Source organism: Drosophila albomicans, chromosome 3 (assembly GCF_009650485.2).
Source record: "Drosophila albomicans strain 15112-1751.03 chromosome 3, ASM965048v2, whole genome shotgun sequence".
Lineage (NCBI taxonomy): Eukaryota > Metazoa > Arthropoda > Insecta > Diptera > Drosophilidae > Drosophila > Drosophila albomicans.
Window position 1 is genome coordinate 10,854,929 of NC_047629.2, and position 18,231 is coordinate 10,873,159.

Sequence of the window (18,231 nt, forward strand, 5' to 3'; positions counted from 1 at the left end):
TGTCCACCCCCTCGATGATGATTTTCAGAAATAACCATTCTGCAGTATACAAGTTTTTTTTACGAGTTTTTATACAGCAGATTTGGAATTATGAATAGCTATTGTTGAAAATAAATGAGTAACGTCTAAGCAAAGCAGTAAAGAAAAAATGAGATTTAAGTTTTGACAAGCTTTTGGCGTAGCGCAAGGATTTACAATAAAAACATGTTTAGGTTCCAAGTAAGTACAAATAATTTACAATATAGAAAAACGTTTTTTTTTAACGGAATTTCCGTTTCGATAAGTAATCGAATGGAGTGATGGAAGATAAGTGAGGCAGTAATATATATACTTTGCGGTATAAAAATACTAAAAACTTGCGGAAGTATATATTGGTATATTTGTTTAAATCAAAAAAATTTATTTGTAAATTAAATTTGATTGCTCAAATGGCAAATACTTGGCAGAGCCGCAAAAAACAAGCGATTAAAATAGTGCATATTTTGGTATATATCCTTGTGTACTGTTTATAAAAAGAAGTTTTTTTTTTATTAAATAGTAAGTTTTTGGTAATTTAAAAGCAAACTTTTAGCAGCAATATGATAAGGTAGTGAGCAACCTAGAAAATAAGAAACAGATAAATAAAAGAAATAGTGCAATTTACGTAATTTGGTGCGCTTGATTATTAGTATATTGTTGTGACGTGACGTGTTTATCATTGAACAATATTGGAAAGTTTTGTACTAAATGTTTGGTTATATGTGGAATTTAATCTGGGATAAGTTTTGATTTCAAAACTGAATTATATAAAGACCGCATAAGTTATTGGGCAATAGCCATAAAACATATATTAACTTTTACAGATCGACTGAAGTCTTTAAAATAATAATAAATTTTATTAGTTATAATGCGGTAAAGCAACATCGATAATTAATTTTTTTTAAACATCGATACATCGAAAACGCAATCGATATTTCTTCATCTCTAGTGCAATGTATTATTGTATGTTTTGCCAACAATAAATACGCGCTAGTTATGTTCCCAAAATGTTAATTGTTTTGGTAGTTATTGCCACTCTGAGCCAATGCACAGCCACGTCAACGATACACATGCCAGTGACGACACAGGACATAATTGCAGGTGACGTGTTCTTTGAAATCGTTTCGCCGCAAGATCTTGAATACACCTATCGACTGCGGCCGGCCAAGGACTTTGGCGTGTCCTTCTCACAGAAGCTTGAAAACGTGCCTATGGTGTTGGCCGACCCACCAGAAGCTTGCCAAAAGATCCGCAATGTACGAGAGATGCACGGAAGCGTTGCGCTTATGGATAGGGGGTAAGTGGTGTGAGTTCGTGCGTGTGAATATTCTAAACTCATTTCGATTTCTTCTTATCTCCATTTGTCAATGATAAATTAGTCAATGCTCGTTTCTTACCAAGACACTTAATGCAGAGGCTGCTGGCGCAATTGGCGCTATCATCACCGAGTACAATTCGAATTCACCGGAATTTGAGCATTACATTGAGATGATACACGATAAAACCAATCGCGATGCACAAATTCCGGCCGGCTTTTTGCTGGGCAAGAATGGCATCATCATACGCAGCACTCTACTGCGGATGAAGCGTGTCCATGCGCTTATTAACATACCTGTGAACCTGACTTTTACCCCGCCATCGAAAATCAATCATCCACCTTGGCTGGGTTGGTAAGATGCGTGTCCAGATGCGTTCTAAAATCAAAGTGCGCACTTAGTCAGTAGCGCTTAATGTGAACTTTCAGCATAGGTGCATATTAAGTAATGTTTTCAAGGTTGTAAACCACTTTTGAAGTGTAAGGAGGGAGTATTTCAAAAACGTTTTCTAAAATTTCTAATTTACCAAATACTTTCTACGAGCGAATTTCTGCATTTAATCTTAAATCAAATACTGTCATTCTTAACATAATTACCTTTTTCATTGTCTCCAATTTGCTATTAGCTATTAACAATGTTTAATTTCAATTCACATGCAAACTTATTTGGATTTGTAATGATATTGTGGCTCATGGATTAGTTTTCTTAATTGTGGAGTGGTTTACAGTCGTGATTATTAAACTTACAAAACCAACTGAAACTGAAACTGAACTGAATAATAAGTAGTTAAATTGTAAAACAAAAGCAATCCCATTTAAGCCGCTAGATAAACCCAACCACACCAACAGAAATAACATTAAAAAAAAAAAAAGAAAACAACCAAAGCATACATTGTAAATAAAATTGCTAAGCAAAAGACAGGTCGTAAATTTGTAAGCTTATTAAACAAAATACAAAAAAAAAAACTATAGATAAATCTTTATTAAAGCTAAGTACAAATGTGTCTACTGCGTCTTAAATCAATATCTATCTACATATTCATATCTGCTCATTGTGTTTGTATGCATTGATTTGGGCGTGTGATCAGAATTTGCCAAGAGCGCTTAAATTGAGACACATGCCCAGGGTGAGCACTACGATGGTGACAACTAGTATGGCAAAGCACAGATAGTTGGACTGGATGGGCATGCGGAAGAGCTTGGCAGACATGTCCAGAGATGAGGCGAAGAGGAGCGTTGAATTGAGATCTTCGGCAGATGTGTTGTGATAAACGAATGGACGGACGCGTATTTGATGTCCATTGGCCTGGGCATTCTGGCACACCCGAGTCACAGACCCGGCCACAAAGAAGGGCAAGAGACCCAAGAATAGCCACAACATGACATTGGCAATATTGAGCAAGACCAACTTAAGGGCACAGTAATGGAAATCAAAGTCCTTGAACAAGTAGACAAGACCAGCAAATGCATAGGCCAGATTCATGACAATCAGGAAGCAGACTGGGATCGACACATGCTGATTGACCCGCTCAAGTAATTTCCGAAACTCGAGAATCTCACGCATCCAGTCCAGCGAGTCTATGGAATGCATTAGAAGCTTGTGTGACAATGTCTCCAAATGGACGCGCAGCAAGTAGCATTCAATGTAGTAGCTACTTAAAATGATTATCTCGACCAGATCCTGCAGCAATATGGTGCACAGCAATCCAATACGCAGGCACAGCTCCCAGTTGCGTAACTTTTCGGCCAGCCAAGCTACCTTGATGATCTGGGCCGGCTGCATGATGACCACACAGCAGGCGTAGGCGAAGAGGAGTAAGAGCAATGTTAGGGCCACACCCAGATAGAACCACAGCATGCGACACAATCGCTTTGGCTTAGCCGAAAGCAGAAACACTCGTTCAATGAGATTCTGCAACTGCTCATGCTCGATCACCTTGCAGACGAGCACCGCAGACACGAAGCTTAACAGATTCAAGACACTGGGTACCACGTAGCCAAACAACAGTTCCCCAATGGTATTGGAAGTTTTTGAGCCACCAGATGAGTCGCAGACATCTGTGGCGTTGCCATAGCCACCGGGGCGTATGTCGCGATAGCTGCTAAATCCGCGATCTCCCCTAGAAATAAGTGTATTTATTGCTGTTTGTTGGTTGATGATCTTCTGATGCCTACTCACCGGTATCCGCACAAATACCGCAGTACATAGCCCATGAGGAGCACACAGAGTATTACTAGCGCTTGGATGTAGCTGCAGCAGGCGCTCACATTGCTCATATCCGTGGAAATGGGATTTAGTCCGACGACAGTCAGTATGACGACATAGGGACGCAGGAACTGTAGGTTAGAAGAAGCCGGAATGTCAGATTTTCCATTAGTGGCACCGAAATATTGGGAGTGGAGTACTTACTTTGCGTTTACAGTAATTGAGGAGAGCTGATGTCGGCTCGTGCTCGCCCGGCTGCTGCAGTTCGTCATGGTTGCCGCCATTCAAGCGATTGATGAAACAAAAAGAACTATCCGCATTATTACGATACATGACAGAAGGCGGAGACAAAGAGGTTTACATGCAGCGACGACAACAAACACAAGTGCACATACACACAGAACAGCGTACACACATAACGTGACGTTGCTGTTACAGTCGTTGTTGTTGTTGTTCTTGACGACGACGACGACAATGACAGTGACTTCTGGATAACTGGAGCGAGTGAACAAAACGATCGACTCAGCTGCACAGCAACAACTGCGAGTGCGGCTGCAAAGAGAACAAAAATAATGCGCACTTACGGCGAGCTCGTGCAGCCAGGATGAGGCGGCGGATGTAGCGCGGCTGCTCAACAGAAGCGATAGCGAGTCACTGAGCTGCGTTTCTGTCGTCGTCGCTGTCGCTGTAGCTGTTACTGTTGTTGTGTGCGCCTCCTCAGCTGACGCTGTGGTCGCCTCTGTCGTCGCGTTCATCAATTGTAACTATAACGGTAAATTGAATAAATTGAAACTCAAGCCGCACACCGTCGCCGAACGCCAAATGCGAACACGAAAGTGAACGCGAACGCCAACCGAAGCTTTCCTGTCACATTGCTGTATAAGCTCTCTTCGAGCTTTGCTCATTCGCCGCTCTTGCTCACCGTGCTGCTGCTGTTGTCGCCTCTGCTTGCTCTCCCGAAGGCCCCTTATCAACGAAATTTATCTCGGTGACAGAACCGACGCCTGCTCGACGCTGCTGTGCACCTGTTACAGTTTAGATAGGAATCAGCTTGTTATCATGTTCGCTATCTATCCAAATTACAAATTCTTTGAACAATGTGCACATATGTATGTGTATGTACATAAATACTCCCCAACATATTATATAAGGAATGCATGTATGCAAACAAATATGAGCTTGTGATATGTGTTCTATGTGTGCAATATTTATGGTTTTCTTTGTTGTATTTCGAAGTTTTTTCTATTTCTGTTAGATATTGTGAGAATTTTGTACAGTGAAAATTCACTTAGCCGACTCTTTTTTAAATTATTTCATGAGTGTCCAACAAAGAGAGTTGTCACTGTACTATATGCCTACAGATTTACGAATATTGCAATGTAACTGCATTTTCATTTGCTTGTAAGCTCGTCTCCGATAACCTAGACGATCAGCTGACACTTTTATCAGTCGAGTGCGGTACACGGCATTGAATCGGCTTTTGGACATTATACATAAATTGAGTTGAGTTTATTTTTATATAGCATAGTTCTTTGCCAAGTTGACTGAATATTTTTTTCAAGTCAGATTGTAGCATTGCACCGCATCAGAGCATTGTAGCGCATTGTTATTTCTACGCAGCCGAGTCGAGAACCTAATCGCAGTCTCTTCGTTGCTGTTATCTTAAATGAAATGCGAGCAACAATAACAAGCTAGTCAACAAAAAAATCACACAAAAAATAAACATAAGTATAAATAAGGAACACTCAAATTTGTTTTTCTCCTCTCCCATTTTCTGAGATTCACTTTGACTTCAGACAGTTCACTGGCGAACGTTCTGCACTTGTTGTTTTTGGTGTAAAAATTTATGTACATATGTCGATCGAACAAAAACGTTGAGAGTAATTAAATTAAGTTCAAGACGAGCTAACTCTCAAAGTTGTTCAAATTTTTGCGATGTGGCTTAACTTGAATTGTTGCCGAATGTCGATTTGCATGATGGGCCAGCCGCAGTTGACGTTGACATTTCTAAACCCCCCGCAGCAACCACTAGTTGGGCAAGGGAGTGGGAAAGGGAGAGGGAGGTGGACATGAGCTTGCTGACATTGCCTGCAACTGTATGGTCACTCATGTAAATTAGCTGCGTTGTCAAATAATGCTGATTTGTTGTTGGTTCGTTGGCAGACTAATAAAAGCAAAGTTTCCCATACCGCATACCTCGTACTCCGTACCCTGTACCTCGAACCCTATTCTATTCCAGCTCATGCCCCAGCAACTTGACATGCCAATCCGACCAGGGGACATCACTGGACGCATATCTGGAACCAGACCATAGCAGACCAGAGAGCAGAGTAGAGTGCCGGAGCATGGTCAATGGCAGCAGCTTTTTGTTTAAAAATCAAATCAAATATTACGAGAAAATTTCAATGTGGTTAAATGCATAGGAAATTTTATGCCCCAGCCGCAACCGCAAAAACGCAAATGTTGACTCGACACCCGTTGGGGACGGAGTATCGATATATGTAGACCGGGTTGTTCTTGCCTTAAGCTCATTTTCCAGTTTTAAAATTTTAAATAAAATTCTATAAAGCTTTTAGAGTACGAAACAGTTAAGCTCACATTTGTTTCGCCTGTCTGTCTAGAGATAGAGCTACAACATTTTTTCGGCAACATAAAATAATAAATACGGTCTGAATGAATTATAAATTTTTGTTTGTTATCAGATAAAATTTGTCAAAATTATTTAAGAAATAAATGCTACTGCAGATGTTTATGGTTGACAATATGGTATATTTTTAACATAACAGTATACAAATTAAATGTATTTTACTAATTCGTTGGTATATTAATTCGGTATATTTTAAAGAATAATACCACAATGTTTTGCTTTTATTGAAGATGGGTAACGGATATCCCACAGTCTAACACACTCGACTGTAGCTAAGTACTTAGTTAATGGGTATTAAAAACATCTGAAATATAATTCACTTTATGAAGTATTTTCATATGTAGAAAGACTTGGATTTTAAGATATTCTTCTAGAAAAAGGTTCAAATTAAACATTTTTATAAGATTCCGTTTGTGAGTTCTAAATTTCCATCCGATTGTTGAAAGCGAAAGTAGGAACAGCCAACGTAGTAATCAATTTAGTGGCAGATTGGCAAGAGTTAACATAAGTATGTTGTGTGTATGGGTTAAATGCTGACACATATTAAGCTGAAGCTTAAAGCCTTTAAAGTTGTGCCCTGTGCACATTGTCTGCAGATTGCCACTTGCTGCACGCCTCAAAAAGATCAGATTGTGCGACGTGTCAAGTGTCCGAAATTCAATTAGACTTCATTAGCATTAGCAGCTGGTAGCACGTTGTTGTTGTTGTTGTTGTTATTGCATCACTAGTGTTGTTGTTGATGAAGTTTTAGTTGTTGCTATTGTCTGGGCAGGCTGTGGCTGTGGCTGTGGCGTGCACAGATTTAACCGTTTGCAGATTAGCATAAATGAGATCATTAAAATGCGCTTACGTTTGTGTGGGTGGCAACCTCCTCTCCGTCTCTCAGGGTGGCTGAGTAGTTGGGCGGTTTGCCTGAGTGGGTGGGCTCAGTGTCTGTGAGTACAAGGTGCGACTTCCTTTCGCACGTAGCAGACACAGCCTGCAAATTACCTGTCTGATGGTGTCACGGCTGCCCCAGCCAAGCGCTGTTAGCTTCGGTTGCTGTTGGTTCGTGTCTTGGCTATGTTCCTGCGTAAATGAAATTTGCATAATTATTGCAGTCATCTCTGGCATTAATGTTTAATATGGCAACTAGTTTTCGACTAGGACTCTGCTTATGGCTGCCCACCTGCGAATTTTTACATTCTCTTTTTTTTTTTTAAGTTAAATTGCTCATTGCATTTTGTAACGACTCAACAAGCAAAATGTCTCTGTCCCACAAGCATGGGTAAAGTAATGGATGCTTTGTAATCTGAGGTGTAATTTTCTTAAAAGACTTTCACAATTAAGAAATCTATTTACCATGTAATTTTGTTTTTAGGATAAATGCATATTATATATATAACTTGTGAAATCTATTTTACAAATAAAATTCATTCTTTTTGTGCATTGCTTGTGGACAAGGCAGCAAAGTTTTCTGTAGACCAGAATTGCATTGATTTCCTAAAAAAATCCAATCCTTGCTTCAATAATCGAAGTTAGCAAATACCCAATAAGTTAGATATACCATCAAAGTTAAAAATTTCAAAGTCAGGTTCTCCCAAATTAATTTGTATACTTGCACAATTATGTGTACCTTTTATAGCACATGTGTGTGTGTGAATCTTTTCAATCTTGGCAACCTGAGGAGTAGACTAGAGATAAGGCAAAAATGTTATATGATCACAAAAGCTGTTTAAGCCGATCAAAATGAATACTTTTTTACTCAATGAAACAACATAAATAAACAACATGATAAATTTGAATTCTATTGTTGATGGTGCTTAGCTCGAAGTTTTGTGTTACTAATAAACCTAATTATCAGCACTTTGCATATCAACACTTTTGAAAAAGTTTTGAAAACGCTTCGTTACGATCAGTAGATCAGATCGATCAGTTGAGATACATTGTAAGATACCCGAGAGCAATAATATTGTTTAAGTATACCTCATTAAAAAGTTATATATTATTTTTCAATGTACAGCTACGTAGATTTAATATATCCTATAAACAAATCAAGACCCGACTGCAGCAGATGTTTATTACGATAGAAAATTATAATTTTAAAGTTTGAAATTTGATCCTAATCAAATCAGGAATCATAAAGACTGCATTCATTATTGTGTATACAAAAATTCGGGGTCTGTTCGTTCTTTTCAATTTGCAAAGTCGGGAGTTGGCGTGGCAAAAATCTAAATCCCAATAAAAAAATTATAAAATTAATTCATTTTTGTATTTATAGGTATGAATAAACAAATTCGTATTTACTATGTATAAGAATCGAGTGACGTTAATTGGGCCATGTTAACCTCATGTTAACCTGTTGCTGTTTAAAATTTGAATTTTTTTCTCATTGGAGCATTGCATTGCATGATTTTTTGTTGTTGTCTCTTTGTCTATGAGGCAAGTGGCAAGTGGCAAGTGGCATATGGCAAAGGCCCGTATATGCAATACACTTACATATGTATTTGTAAGTGTTGCATTACAAGAGTTGGTCGACTAAGTGAGGGTATGAGGTTGAGTGGTAGGCATCCCCTTGCCAAATGAGCTAATTTTGATGATATCCAAAGGGCGAACAGCAGACAGTCGGCGTTGGGTGCATTTTGACAGGAGTTCCGGGAGGGACGGAGGGTGGGGGTGTTGTGTGGGGGTTCACTCTACGCTGCACTAAAAGCCTGTCGCAGGCTGCAAATTGAATCAGTCGGTTTGGGTGTGTGTGTGTGTGTTCTGTATGTGTGTGTGTGTGGATGTGAATGTGCCCAGAGGGCGACGTGCGCGCTCTCATGAAATGTGACCGCAATTGCGGTTCGTTAGCTGCATTTCAGCTAGTCCAATGGCAATGGACTCGCACTCGTGGCCAGTGTCGAAACGGTGGGCAACCCGCTGATGCGCACACATACACTTAAACACACACACACACACACATACGTACATACGCCCGTCAGGTGGACCAGGTCTTCAACCAGAAGCAGGTGCAGAACGTGCAACTGGCCGCCAAAACAAACTGAGATGGGTTCTGGACTGAGCTGGACAATGCAAAAGCATTGTGCTTAAGTGGTCAGCTGACCAAAAGCACTTTGACCATGCGGTGCTGTTGGGTTGTGTTGCGCTCAGTTAGACGTTTAAATCGTCGCCAGCTTTATTATTTATGATAAAATGCGAGTATCAAAATGGCAATGCCAAGGATTTCCATGGCACTTAGCGGCAATTAGAAGCTCGTACGAGACAGACAAGAAGTTGGATAGGGCGGGGGCGGGGGTTCACACACCTGTAGCTGGCAGCAATCACAGTCAAGAGGTCGTCGGAAGTTGGGGGGAAACATGGTGTCAGCGTCTGGGATTTGCGAGCCAGCGAGCGGCATCAAATATGGCATTGGAGCCAACTTAAAGGTAATTACGACAAAGACGCACATCCTCGGCATATCCGGACGGGCACGCACAAAAGCCCCAAAACTTGTAGCTGCTCCTGTGCTCTCCTTTGTTCGACCTCCCGGTCTTCCGGTTTCCCCTCTCTTGCCTCGTTCACTTGTTTGACTTTTCAACGCTCGAGAAAACGTGACAAGCATTGCGAATCAGCGACCAGCTGAAAGGAAAGAATTTAAAAGGATATGTCGCCAAAAATGTGTTATCCTGGCCTTAACGGTCTGACCTACTCATGAGAGCCAAATGAGTTGTTAGACCAAAACTACACCACTGTTCTCTAGAGAAGTTTTCTACTTCTTCTCTTCCCTGCTACTCTAACAGCCTCCACTCTCTCTCTCTCTCTCTATCTCTCTTTCCTCTGTGTGTGTGTGTCTTAGCCTGGCTTTTGTTGGCTAACTAAATATTGTTAGGTAAAGTAAACGACTTTGTAGACATTGGCAAGCGAGGAGGCCACAATCTGCGGCACAGTGCCGTAGTTGTCTGAAGGGGAAATTGGTTAGGGGGAACTCTTCGTTTAATTTGACATTAATTCAATCATAAAGAGATACACTAAACTGCTGTATAAACACGAAAAGATATAAATGCATAAAACATAATTAGTAATTTATTAGTTTTAAAGACTGAATAAGATATTTGTACACTTTGTTGATTATTTGCAAAAAAAGAAACCAGCACTGCATCATATCATGTGAATTTACTTATTCAATTTTGACTATCCTTAAAGTATAGAACGGCTAACAGAATTCGGAAATATTCCTTTCCCTAAAAATCCCATTATTCCTTCTTCGAAAATATACCTTCTCCTAAATATTCCATCATCCCTTCCTAACCTTTATATTCCACATTTCATTAGAGAACACAAAATTTAACCTAAACTTTCCTTTAATAAAAGGATTGCATTTGATAATTTAAAGTACAAATTTATGTTTAGTTAATGCTGTCCGCGTTGTACATTCAAATTACTATTATTTTATTCCAAACTTCTTTCATAGTGACATCATAAAACTTTAGTTTCCGCACATGTCATTAAATGTGCATAATTTATTAAAGATACTGCATAAAACATAGACTTGAGCTACCTGCTTCTATGAATTGTATGCTCATTGTTACGCCCCTGGCTGCTGTTTCGACCTATCCTTTATGTGTAGCCTATTAACGTGCTTGATATATAGTACAACGCGCGGCTCCATTGAAGTCGTCATCCTGTCGGGGGTGCTGCTGCTTAGCTGCCGTTTATTAGAAAATTTCCTTTTTCGCGTTATATTTTCATACTATTTTCCTTCTCTGTTAACATCGTACAACGGACGCCATCGTCTTTGCTGCAGTCCGGACAAACTGCAGCTCTGTGGCAGACCCGCAAGTCGACTCGGTCTCCTTAAACACACACACACACACACACACACACATACACACAGATACTCATAGGTAAAAGTACATAATCAGGAAATGTCTAACTAAGGTTTCAAGCTGCATAGGCAGGATATTTATATATATATATTTATATATATGTGGGTGCCGGAGTTCTGGTCTCTTGGCTGCCTCTGCCTCACGTTGTTGACGCAACTTGCTCATTAATTTTTTACGCTTAATGTGTTTTTTTCTAATGATTTTTAAATTGCTTCTCGGATTTCAAATTTTCGGATATTCAACATTGTACAATAGTCTTCTTGTTATTTCTTATTCCACATCCTCGATTACACTCTCCTTCGTCCCTTGATTTATGCTCTTTCGCGTTCCTCAATGGGAGAAAATCAAATTTGAGTTGGCCGGACGTCAAAGTTAAAAAGCGGCTCATTAGCGACTCATGTGCGGAGGCTTGCATGTGTCTTCTACATGGATACTTCACGTAAAATGTGTGTGTGTGCTTGCATGCATCGTTGTATTATATTGAAACCATATTATTTTACAATTTACACAGTAAACAGTCGAGCGAAGGAATTGAGAATGTAATAATTAAATTGCAGTATCGACAACTGCAATTACATACAGTTCAAGGAATACAGTCAGCGGCATATTTTCAGAGCTTTCGAATTATAAATACCTTAACACAGTTAAGTTAATAAATTTGTTGTGCTTAGATAATATACTCTTGGGGTGTTAAATAAAACCTTAGGCTGCTACAATGAAGATTAAACTGTAATAGACCCTTTACTTTTTAGCCACTTGATTTTTATACCCGGTACCCACAGGGTAGAAGGGTATTTTAACTTTGTGCCTCCATTTCCGACCCCATAAGCGATATGTGTTCTTGAGCAGCAGCCGAAACGATATAGCCATGCAAACTTAGTTTCGATCAGATAAAATGTATATGTTGTCAAAGAAATACTTTTTAAGGCAAAAAACTTGTACTGCAATCTGGTCTTAGTATGGCATATTTTAAATGCATTACTATATCAATATACCAATTGTAGTCCTTGGTTTATTTTAGTAGTTAGCGGCCTATTTTTTATATATTTGTAGAGTATGGTTTTATTCAATATGCATAGCGGGTATTTCACAGTCGACTACAATCGAATGTAGCCTTCTTACTTGTTTAGATTACTTTGTGCTTCTGCTTTGAAAGATATTGTACTTATTACACCAATAAAGCGACTGTTACATTGTTGCAGATTATAAGTCAACTTTTACTCTTTAATGTCTTCCACATTTTAAAATATTTGAAATATGGAGAACAAATATGAAATTTTGGCGGTATGCCAAGTTAAAATTCTAAAACAAACTTGTGTGGGATAGCGATCTACATGATAAATCGACTTATAAGAGTGTCAAAGACACTCTAAGGCAAATTTTGATTTCAGCAAACCGAAGTAATTATTTTGAGAGAAGTGATGGGTCTAAAATATCAGGAATTGCCTCGGCTCTATCATTGTTTTCGTTATCAGCGTCTATGACTGGCATTTCACCAGTTTCAATTACTGGGACTGCATTCAATCGATGTATTAGCCTTAGAGTCTCTTCTCGACAGCCCCAGTACTTGTAACCATTTTTATTAATGTTGTGAAGTTCTAACATCAACTTTGAACATCAACTTTTCGATACTTTGTTTAACATCGTCTTTGATATATCTTAACAGCACTTAATACTACTTAAGTTATACTAAGTTAATGTTACAATATCTGTATACGTAGTATGACTGATACAATGCATTTAGCACTGCCAGCCTGTTACAGTATTGGTTTAGTAAGACTTTCGCTTTCATTTCAATATTTCAAAGAAATAAAAACAAATTAATGTAATTGAAATGACTTCTACCTTTTGCATAGTAGAACATTGATATTTAATTGGAAAATAAATAAATTGTGTTCGTTGTGTAATAGAAAACATTTTCTGTTGCGTACACAAATTTCAGCATTAAAACAATACATGATAATTACGCAAGGGTTATAAAATAATTAGTTTATGCGCTGAAAAGTAGGCAATACAATCTATTCTATAGACATTCTGTAGCCATTTAACGCATTTTTATTTTCGTTCCTATCTGTTAATACATATATCCCCTCTTTCGCTTTGAATCTGAATAACTCCCTTAAACTGTTGCCGTGCAGCCAGCAATTGTTTGCAATACATTCCCTTACCAACGCACACACACACACACACAGACACAGACACGCATTCAATCGTGTGGTAGCACACATCACGCATACGCCGCGTTGTGCACTTTGCCATTTTGCCACTTCTTTGGGGCTACGTTTTGTCTGACTGACAAATTTAATTACTGCTCTGCATGTGTGTGTGTATATGTGTGTGTGTGTGTGTGTGAAGGCAGTATGCGTCTGTTTGTTCCGAGGCTTCGGCAGTAGGCTGTGTTGTTTGCATCGTTACTGATATGGCACTTGGGTGCACAGTGCACAGTGCAGAGTGTTCAGTTGGGAGAGCTCTGGCAGATTGAGGAGCAGGCTGAGATTGGTGCTGGCATCACTGAAGTCACTTCATTTGATGCGTCAATCAGCACAATCAAAAATTGCAGCCCTGAAAATCAATTAAAATGCCGTTGAAGTGCTGCCTAGGCCAATGCATTGGGGGCGACAACTGAGATTCGAGGACTGAGAATCGAGGACTCAACGGATTGTCTGCTTGCTGGCTGCGCTGATTGACCCGCTCGCTGCCTGCAGAATGCTGTCAACAGCTCTGAACGTTTTGCAATTGACGCTGCCGGGATTAACATTTATATTTCAACAGGCTCAGATTCTCTCACCCTCTCGCTGTATTTACTTTTTTTTTGATTTTTTCTCTTTACTTTTGTGGAGCTCTGCGTTGACTTTGTTGTTTTTTCTCTGCTGGCTGTGCTGTAATTCATTTGAAATGCAAATTCCTTTGTAGCGGATATAACAACACACTTGCAAAACAAATCAAAGGCGTCATTCGACATGATGCTGCATTTTCGATGACCAACGCAAGAAGTTCCTGTTGGATTGTTGGAGCTAGGTGACGTCAGCGTATTGTATAGTTAATTGCTGGCCCGCTGAGTTGCCGAAATGTTCGGGGGAAAAAATTGTAACGCGAGTAACAAGAAACGGATGGAGGCGCCACTTAATAAATGAAATGTCATTGAGGCGTGCGGCAATCAACAAAACAAAAATCCAAACGGATTTAACACCAGCCGGCAAATGACGTATGAGCATTACTATGAGTGGGAGGTGGCAAAATTGTGGGTGGTGGGTGCTAGGTGGTAGGTGGTGACTGGGTGGCCAAAGAAATTGTAAATGAACACAGTTTCTGACTAACTGACTGACAGACAGCAAGACAGCTGGACAGACGGGCTGGTTGACTGGACCAGCTCCGCCTGGCTAACTGACAGCGTCCAAGCGAGCGCTGAGCGTCGCTTTATCTGCTCTTAAGGTTCACACACACACACCCAAACGCACACCACTTGTCATGGACACCCGCGGTAGAGAACAGTTCTCATTGACCGACTATCGTCTGCTCTACAATGGTTGAAGTGATATTTCCAGATCTTTCAGTTGAAATTCAAAGGGTGCTATATGAATTTTATTGAATGACGTTACACTCATGATAATATAATAAGTATAATAAATACGTACTGTATTAGCCATATGAACAACATATTACCCAAAACTTCACTTTGTAGTTCTCATCAACGTTTATCTCCAATCTAGACTTTGAGCAGAAAAAATGCCCAATAACTTTTTAATTATTATATTACTTTTAAACAAACAACAAAAAAACAACAATTTATAAAACTTACGAATCTAAATTTTCTATTGAAATAAGCTGATCTATCGAAATATTATTTATGAACTTAAAAAGAATCTTTAAATTATTTTAATATAAAATATTCTTATATTATTTTATCTCTCATAATCAAGACTATGACCAAAAAAAAAACCAAAAAGATTAATAAAATGAACTAGCAAAATATATAGAGGAAATTAAAAGGAATCTTTAAATTTGTATTTGGCTATAAAATATTATTTAAATATTAATCTCAATGCTTTATATATTGTGAGACAATTAGTGTACCGAACGTGTCTTATAAACTTACGGTATGCGATAGACACTCGAAAAAAGGACACGAGGAACTGCAAATGCAGCTGCAACTGTTTCTTCCCTAGTTGTTTTTACTCGTACAGCTGCAGCTACAATTTCTCTGACTCGTATGCGTACGCTTGATGGAATGGAAGGGAATGGAAGGGGGTATGCTGCGTCAGCTGCAACTGATGACATTGTCAGACAGCAAGGCGCAGCAGGCAGGTTATAAAAGGACTAACAGGGCTGACAGTCACTCAGCGTCAGTCAGGCTCTCTGCTGCCCTCTTCAAACCGTTCACAGACCGGTTGGCTGCCTAGCTGGCTGGTTGGCTGGTTGGCTGCCTTCGTCGTCGGGACGTTGTGCAAATTAAAAGTTTGGCCCACACTTGACACGTGCTTAGCAGTTAGCACTGCCCAGGCAGATCACACACACGCACACGGACATACACACACACACATACACGATCTACGAGTATTTTTTGGCCATGCATGTTTGCGGCTTGTGCAAGCGTTTTGTGTTTTTGCACTTTGTCAGGGGATTTCTGAAGCGATGCCTGGGAAATTTATGAGACCACGCCAAACGTCAACTTGCGTGCAGCTGCATAAACTTGTTGCATACTTTTGGGCGGCGCGTACAGAACTAGATGCATCCGCTGACTAAGCGATTGCTAAAATTTATGTGTACGCCGTGAGGAGGCGCCATCAGAATGCCTCAAGGTACTAAATACTCCGAGTGTCTCGGTAATTGTTCGCTTAAAAAGATCTGTCACCTTAAGTATTTTATCTTTTAAATACAAATTATGAAATATTAGTTAGTTTCTATATCTGCTATTTATAGACAAAAACTGTATGTAAAAGGCAGTAGGATCCTCTTCAACCCCATAAAGTATATACATATATTCTTAATCAGCGTCAACAGTACATACGATATAGCCATGTCCGTCTATCTATCTCAGACACTACATATAAGATATTTTGTATGGAATCAGTTTAAGTTAGTTTTACGTTGTTGATTGCTGATAATTTGCTTGCAATGAGTTAAATATCTTAGAAGTTATTTGATAAATAAAATTGTCTTTATTGCTTTGATTGACAAATTGGTATATTTTGAATGTAGAACTATTCTAAATATAGGCTTTGGTATATATGTGTTTAAAATGAATACAGCACTTGTGTTTTTTGATTAAAAGTGAGTAATGGGTATCTCACAGTCGAGCACACTCGGTTGTTGCTTTCTTAGTTGTTACGTCCTTGTGCTATGAGTATAAGGTTTGGTCAGAATAATTTTTTCCTAAATGTGTTGTTGTGGTACTTTATTGCTGTTGTGGTTCAATTAATTAACAAATAAATAATATACCAAATATGCATTTCGGTATATTTTAGTATTTCATGTTGTATCAATTAGGTTTATTTAAACGATAATTTCGACCCGTTTGGTTTTTAATGCAAACGGATAACCGGTATCTTACAGTCGTGCACACTCGATTTTCTTTTATGGATTTCATATTTTTTACGATTTATACATTTGTATGTGCTCTTGTCTTTATAAATTTGTTTGTCCTGACTGAATTAGTGACAGACTAAGTCACTCGCTAATATTAAACAAGTGTCTAATTTTCATCAAAAACTATTGTTGTTAAGCTTCTCATGACAATCGTGTTTTGAGAAGCGTATCTACAAATATTGTGAATGTTCAAAATATATATATTTCAAAATATATATTCTTACAAATGCACAAACAGTTTTTGAATTTATAAAGGAAAAAATATGTTTTGAAGCTAAGTTTTCGTTAGACTATTCACGTATTTTGTTCTTTGCATTGTTGATGTTTGTTTTCGTTTTTTAAAATGCATAAAAATGCACTGAGTTAATTTTCGCATATGCACTTGCCGTGAATATGCAACACTTGCACAAAATATTTAGCAACTGTAAATATTTTTGGTACGTGTTGCTTGAACTACATCAAAAGCAGAATCAAATAATATTTATGGTTGCAGCAAATTTGCAAGCGCGGCAGAACACATTTTTTGTTAGCCAAAGTTTTGCACATGGAATAGCATAATTTGGAGGTATAATTTAAAAACCATCTCGCGGTATTTTAAGATGGGAAAGTAGCGTACAGTGGGGAAAAAAGTGTTGGTATTTAGATGGCGGGGCTTAGACAACGTAAGGGTAGGATAGAGAGCTCGTTTAACCCGCTTGCAGCCATACACACTATGTAGACTCGCACATTTGTATCGCGATGCCTTTTTTCCAGCACATGTTGAGCGTGAACGCTTATACCCAGCATATTACATCTTTTGTAAAAGGTGTATTCATCTTGTATTATTATGATACTTGAAGAAACGAATAATCGAAAATCGTTCGCATTGTTTGTTTTTGTTAAACTATATATAAAATATTAAATAACATGGGAATATTAAGATTCTTTTCAAAATCGTATTTGTATTATGCATTAAAGAAAACATTTCTAAGTAGCTTATTACAATTTGCAATCGAAATCAATAAAGTTTTTGAAATCTAAAGAATTTTTCCTACAACTCTTTTTTATTCTTCTTTAAACAAAAATTGGCAAACTTGATATTTTCATTATTTGCATTTAAACAAAAAATGGCAAACTTGTTATTTTCATTTTTTGTTCAAGAAGGGATATCTTGAAAATTTGAAGAATCTTTTCAAAATTATATTTGTATTATGCATTAAGGAAAATATATCCAAGTAGATTATTTAAATTTCAAATTTAAATCTATAGCTTTTTAAAATTTAATGAATTTATCTTATTACGTTTTTATTCTACTCTTAAAAAATGTAATATAGAAATATTTAACTTAATATTTTAATTTGTTATTCAAGAAATATTTACTTGGCTTGGTCACACTTTGTTTTTATTTCTTTTGAATTCGTGTTTATATGAAATCACATCTTATCATAATACGAAAAATGGGTATCTAACAGTTGAGCATTTGTTTACTTTCAAATTTCGAATCTTTTTTGTTGCTTGTGCTGGGGTTTTTAGTTGTCAACAAAAATATCACTTGTTTGCAGGAAAATCTCAGCCGCTGGGTGGCTGCCCATCGACTGTTGTTTCTGCTCTAACTGTATGAGGTAGATGAGTG

At 38.3% G+C, this 18,231-nt stretch overlaps 3 protein-coding genes across 5 annotated transcripts; 1 reads left to right on the top strand and 2 right to left on the bottom strand.

Moving 5' to 3' along the window:
- The first annotated feature begins 893 nt into the window (after positions 1-893).
- Positions 894-2,255, top strand: LOC117569281 (PRADC1-like protein). Its single transcript, XM_034250387.2, has 2 exons — positions 894-1,315; positions 1,398-2,255. Exons 1-2 carry the CDS (start codon positions 1,026-1,028, stop codon positions 1,690-1,692), a joined length of 585 nt encoding a protein of 194 aa, XP_034106278.1. The 5' UTR covers positions 894-1,025; the 3' UTR covers positions 1,693-2,255.
- A 45-nt stretch (positions 2,256-2,300) lies between these two features.
- Positions 2,301-4,659, bottom strand: LOC117569280 (uncharacterized). 2 transcript variants are annotated; one of them, XM_034250386.2, is made up of 4 exons: positions 4,124-4,659; positions 3,744-3,797; positions 3,513-3,670; positions 2,301-3,453 (listed from the first exon to the last, which is right to left on the bottom strand). In XM_034250386.2, exons 1-4 carry the CDS (start codon positions 4,292-4,294, stop codon positions 2,418-2,420), a joined length of 1,419 nt encoding a protein of 472 aa, XP_034106277.1. In that variant the 5' UTR covers positions 4,295-4,659; the 3' UTR covers positions 2,301-2,417. The 2 variants fall into 2 exon arrangements, with proteins under 2 accessions (XP_034106277.1, XP_051860358.1); XM_052004398.1 differs by having other exon boundaries at positions 3,744-3,849; positions 4,124-4,188.
- Positions 4,660-6,766: 2,107 nt separating this feature from the next.
- Positions 6,767-9,792, bottom strand: LOC127565575 (uncharacterized). Of its 2 annotated transcripts, XR_007954912.1 has the most exons (3): positions 9,473-9,792; positions 7,037-7,254; positions 6,767-6,971 (listed from the first exon to the last, which is right to left on the bottom strand). XR_007954912.1 is itself a non-coding variant. In XM_052004758.1 (2 exons), the coding sequence occupies exons 1-2, from the start codon at positions 9,767-9,769 to the stop codon at positions 7,069-7,071; spliced, it is 483 nt and encodes a 160-aa protein (XP_051860718.1). In that variant the 5' UTR covers positions 9,770-9,792; the 3' UTR covers positions 6,767-7,068. The 2 variants fall into 2 exon arrangements, 1 of the variants encoding a protein (XP_051860718.1); XM_052004758.1 differs by having other exon boundaries at positions 6,767-7,254.
- Positions 9,793-18,231: the final 8,439 nt, after the last annotated feature.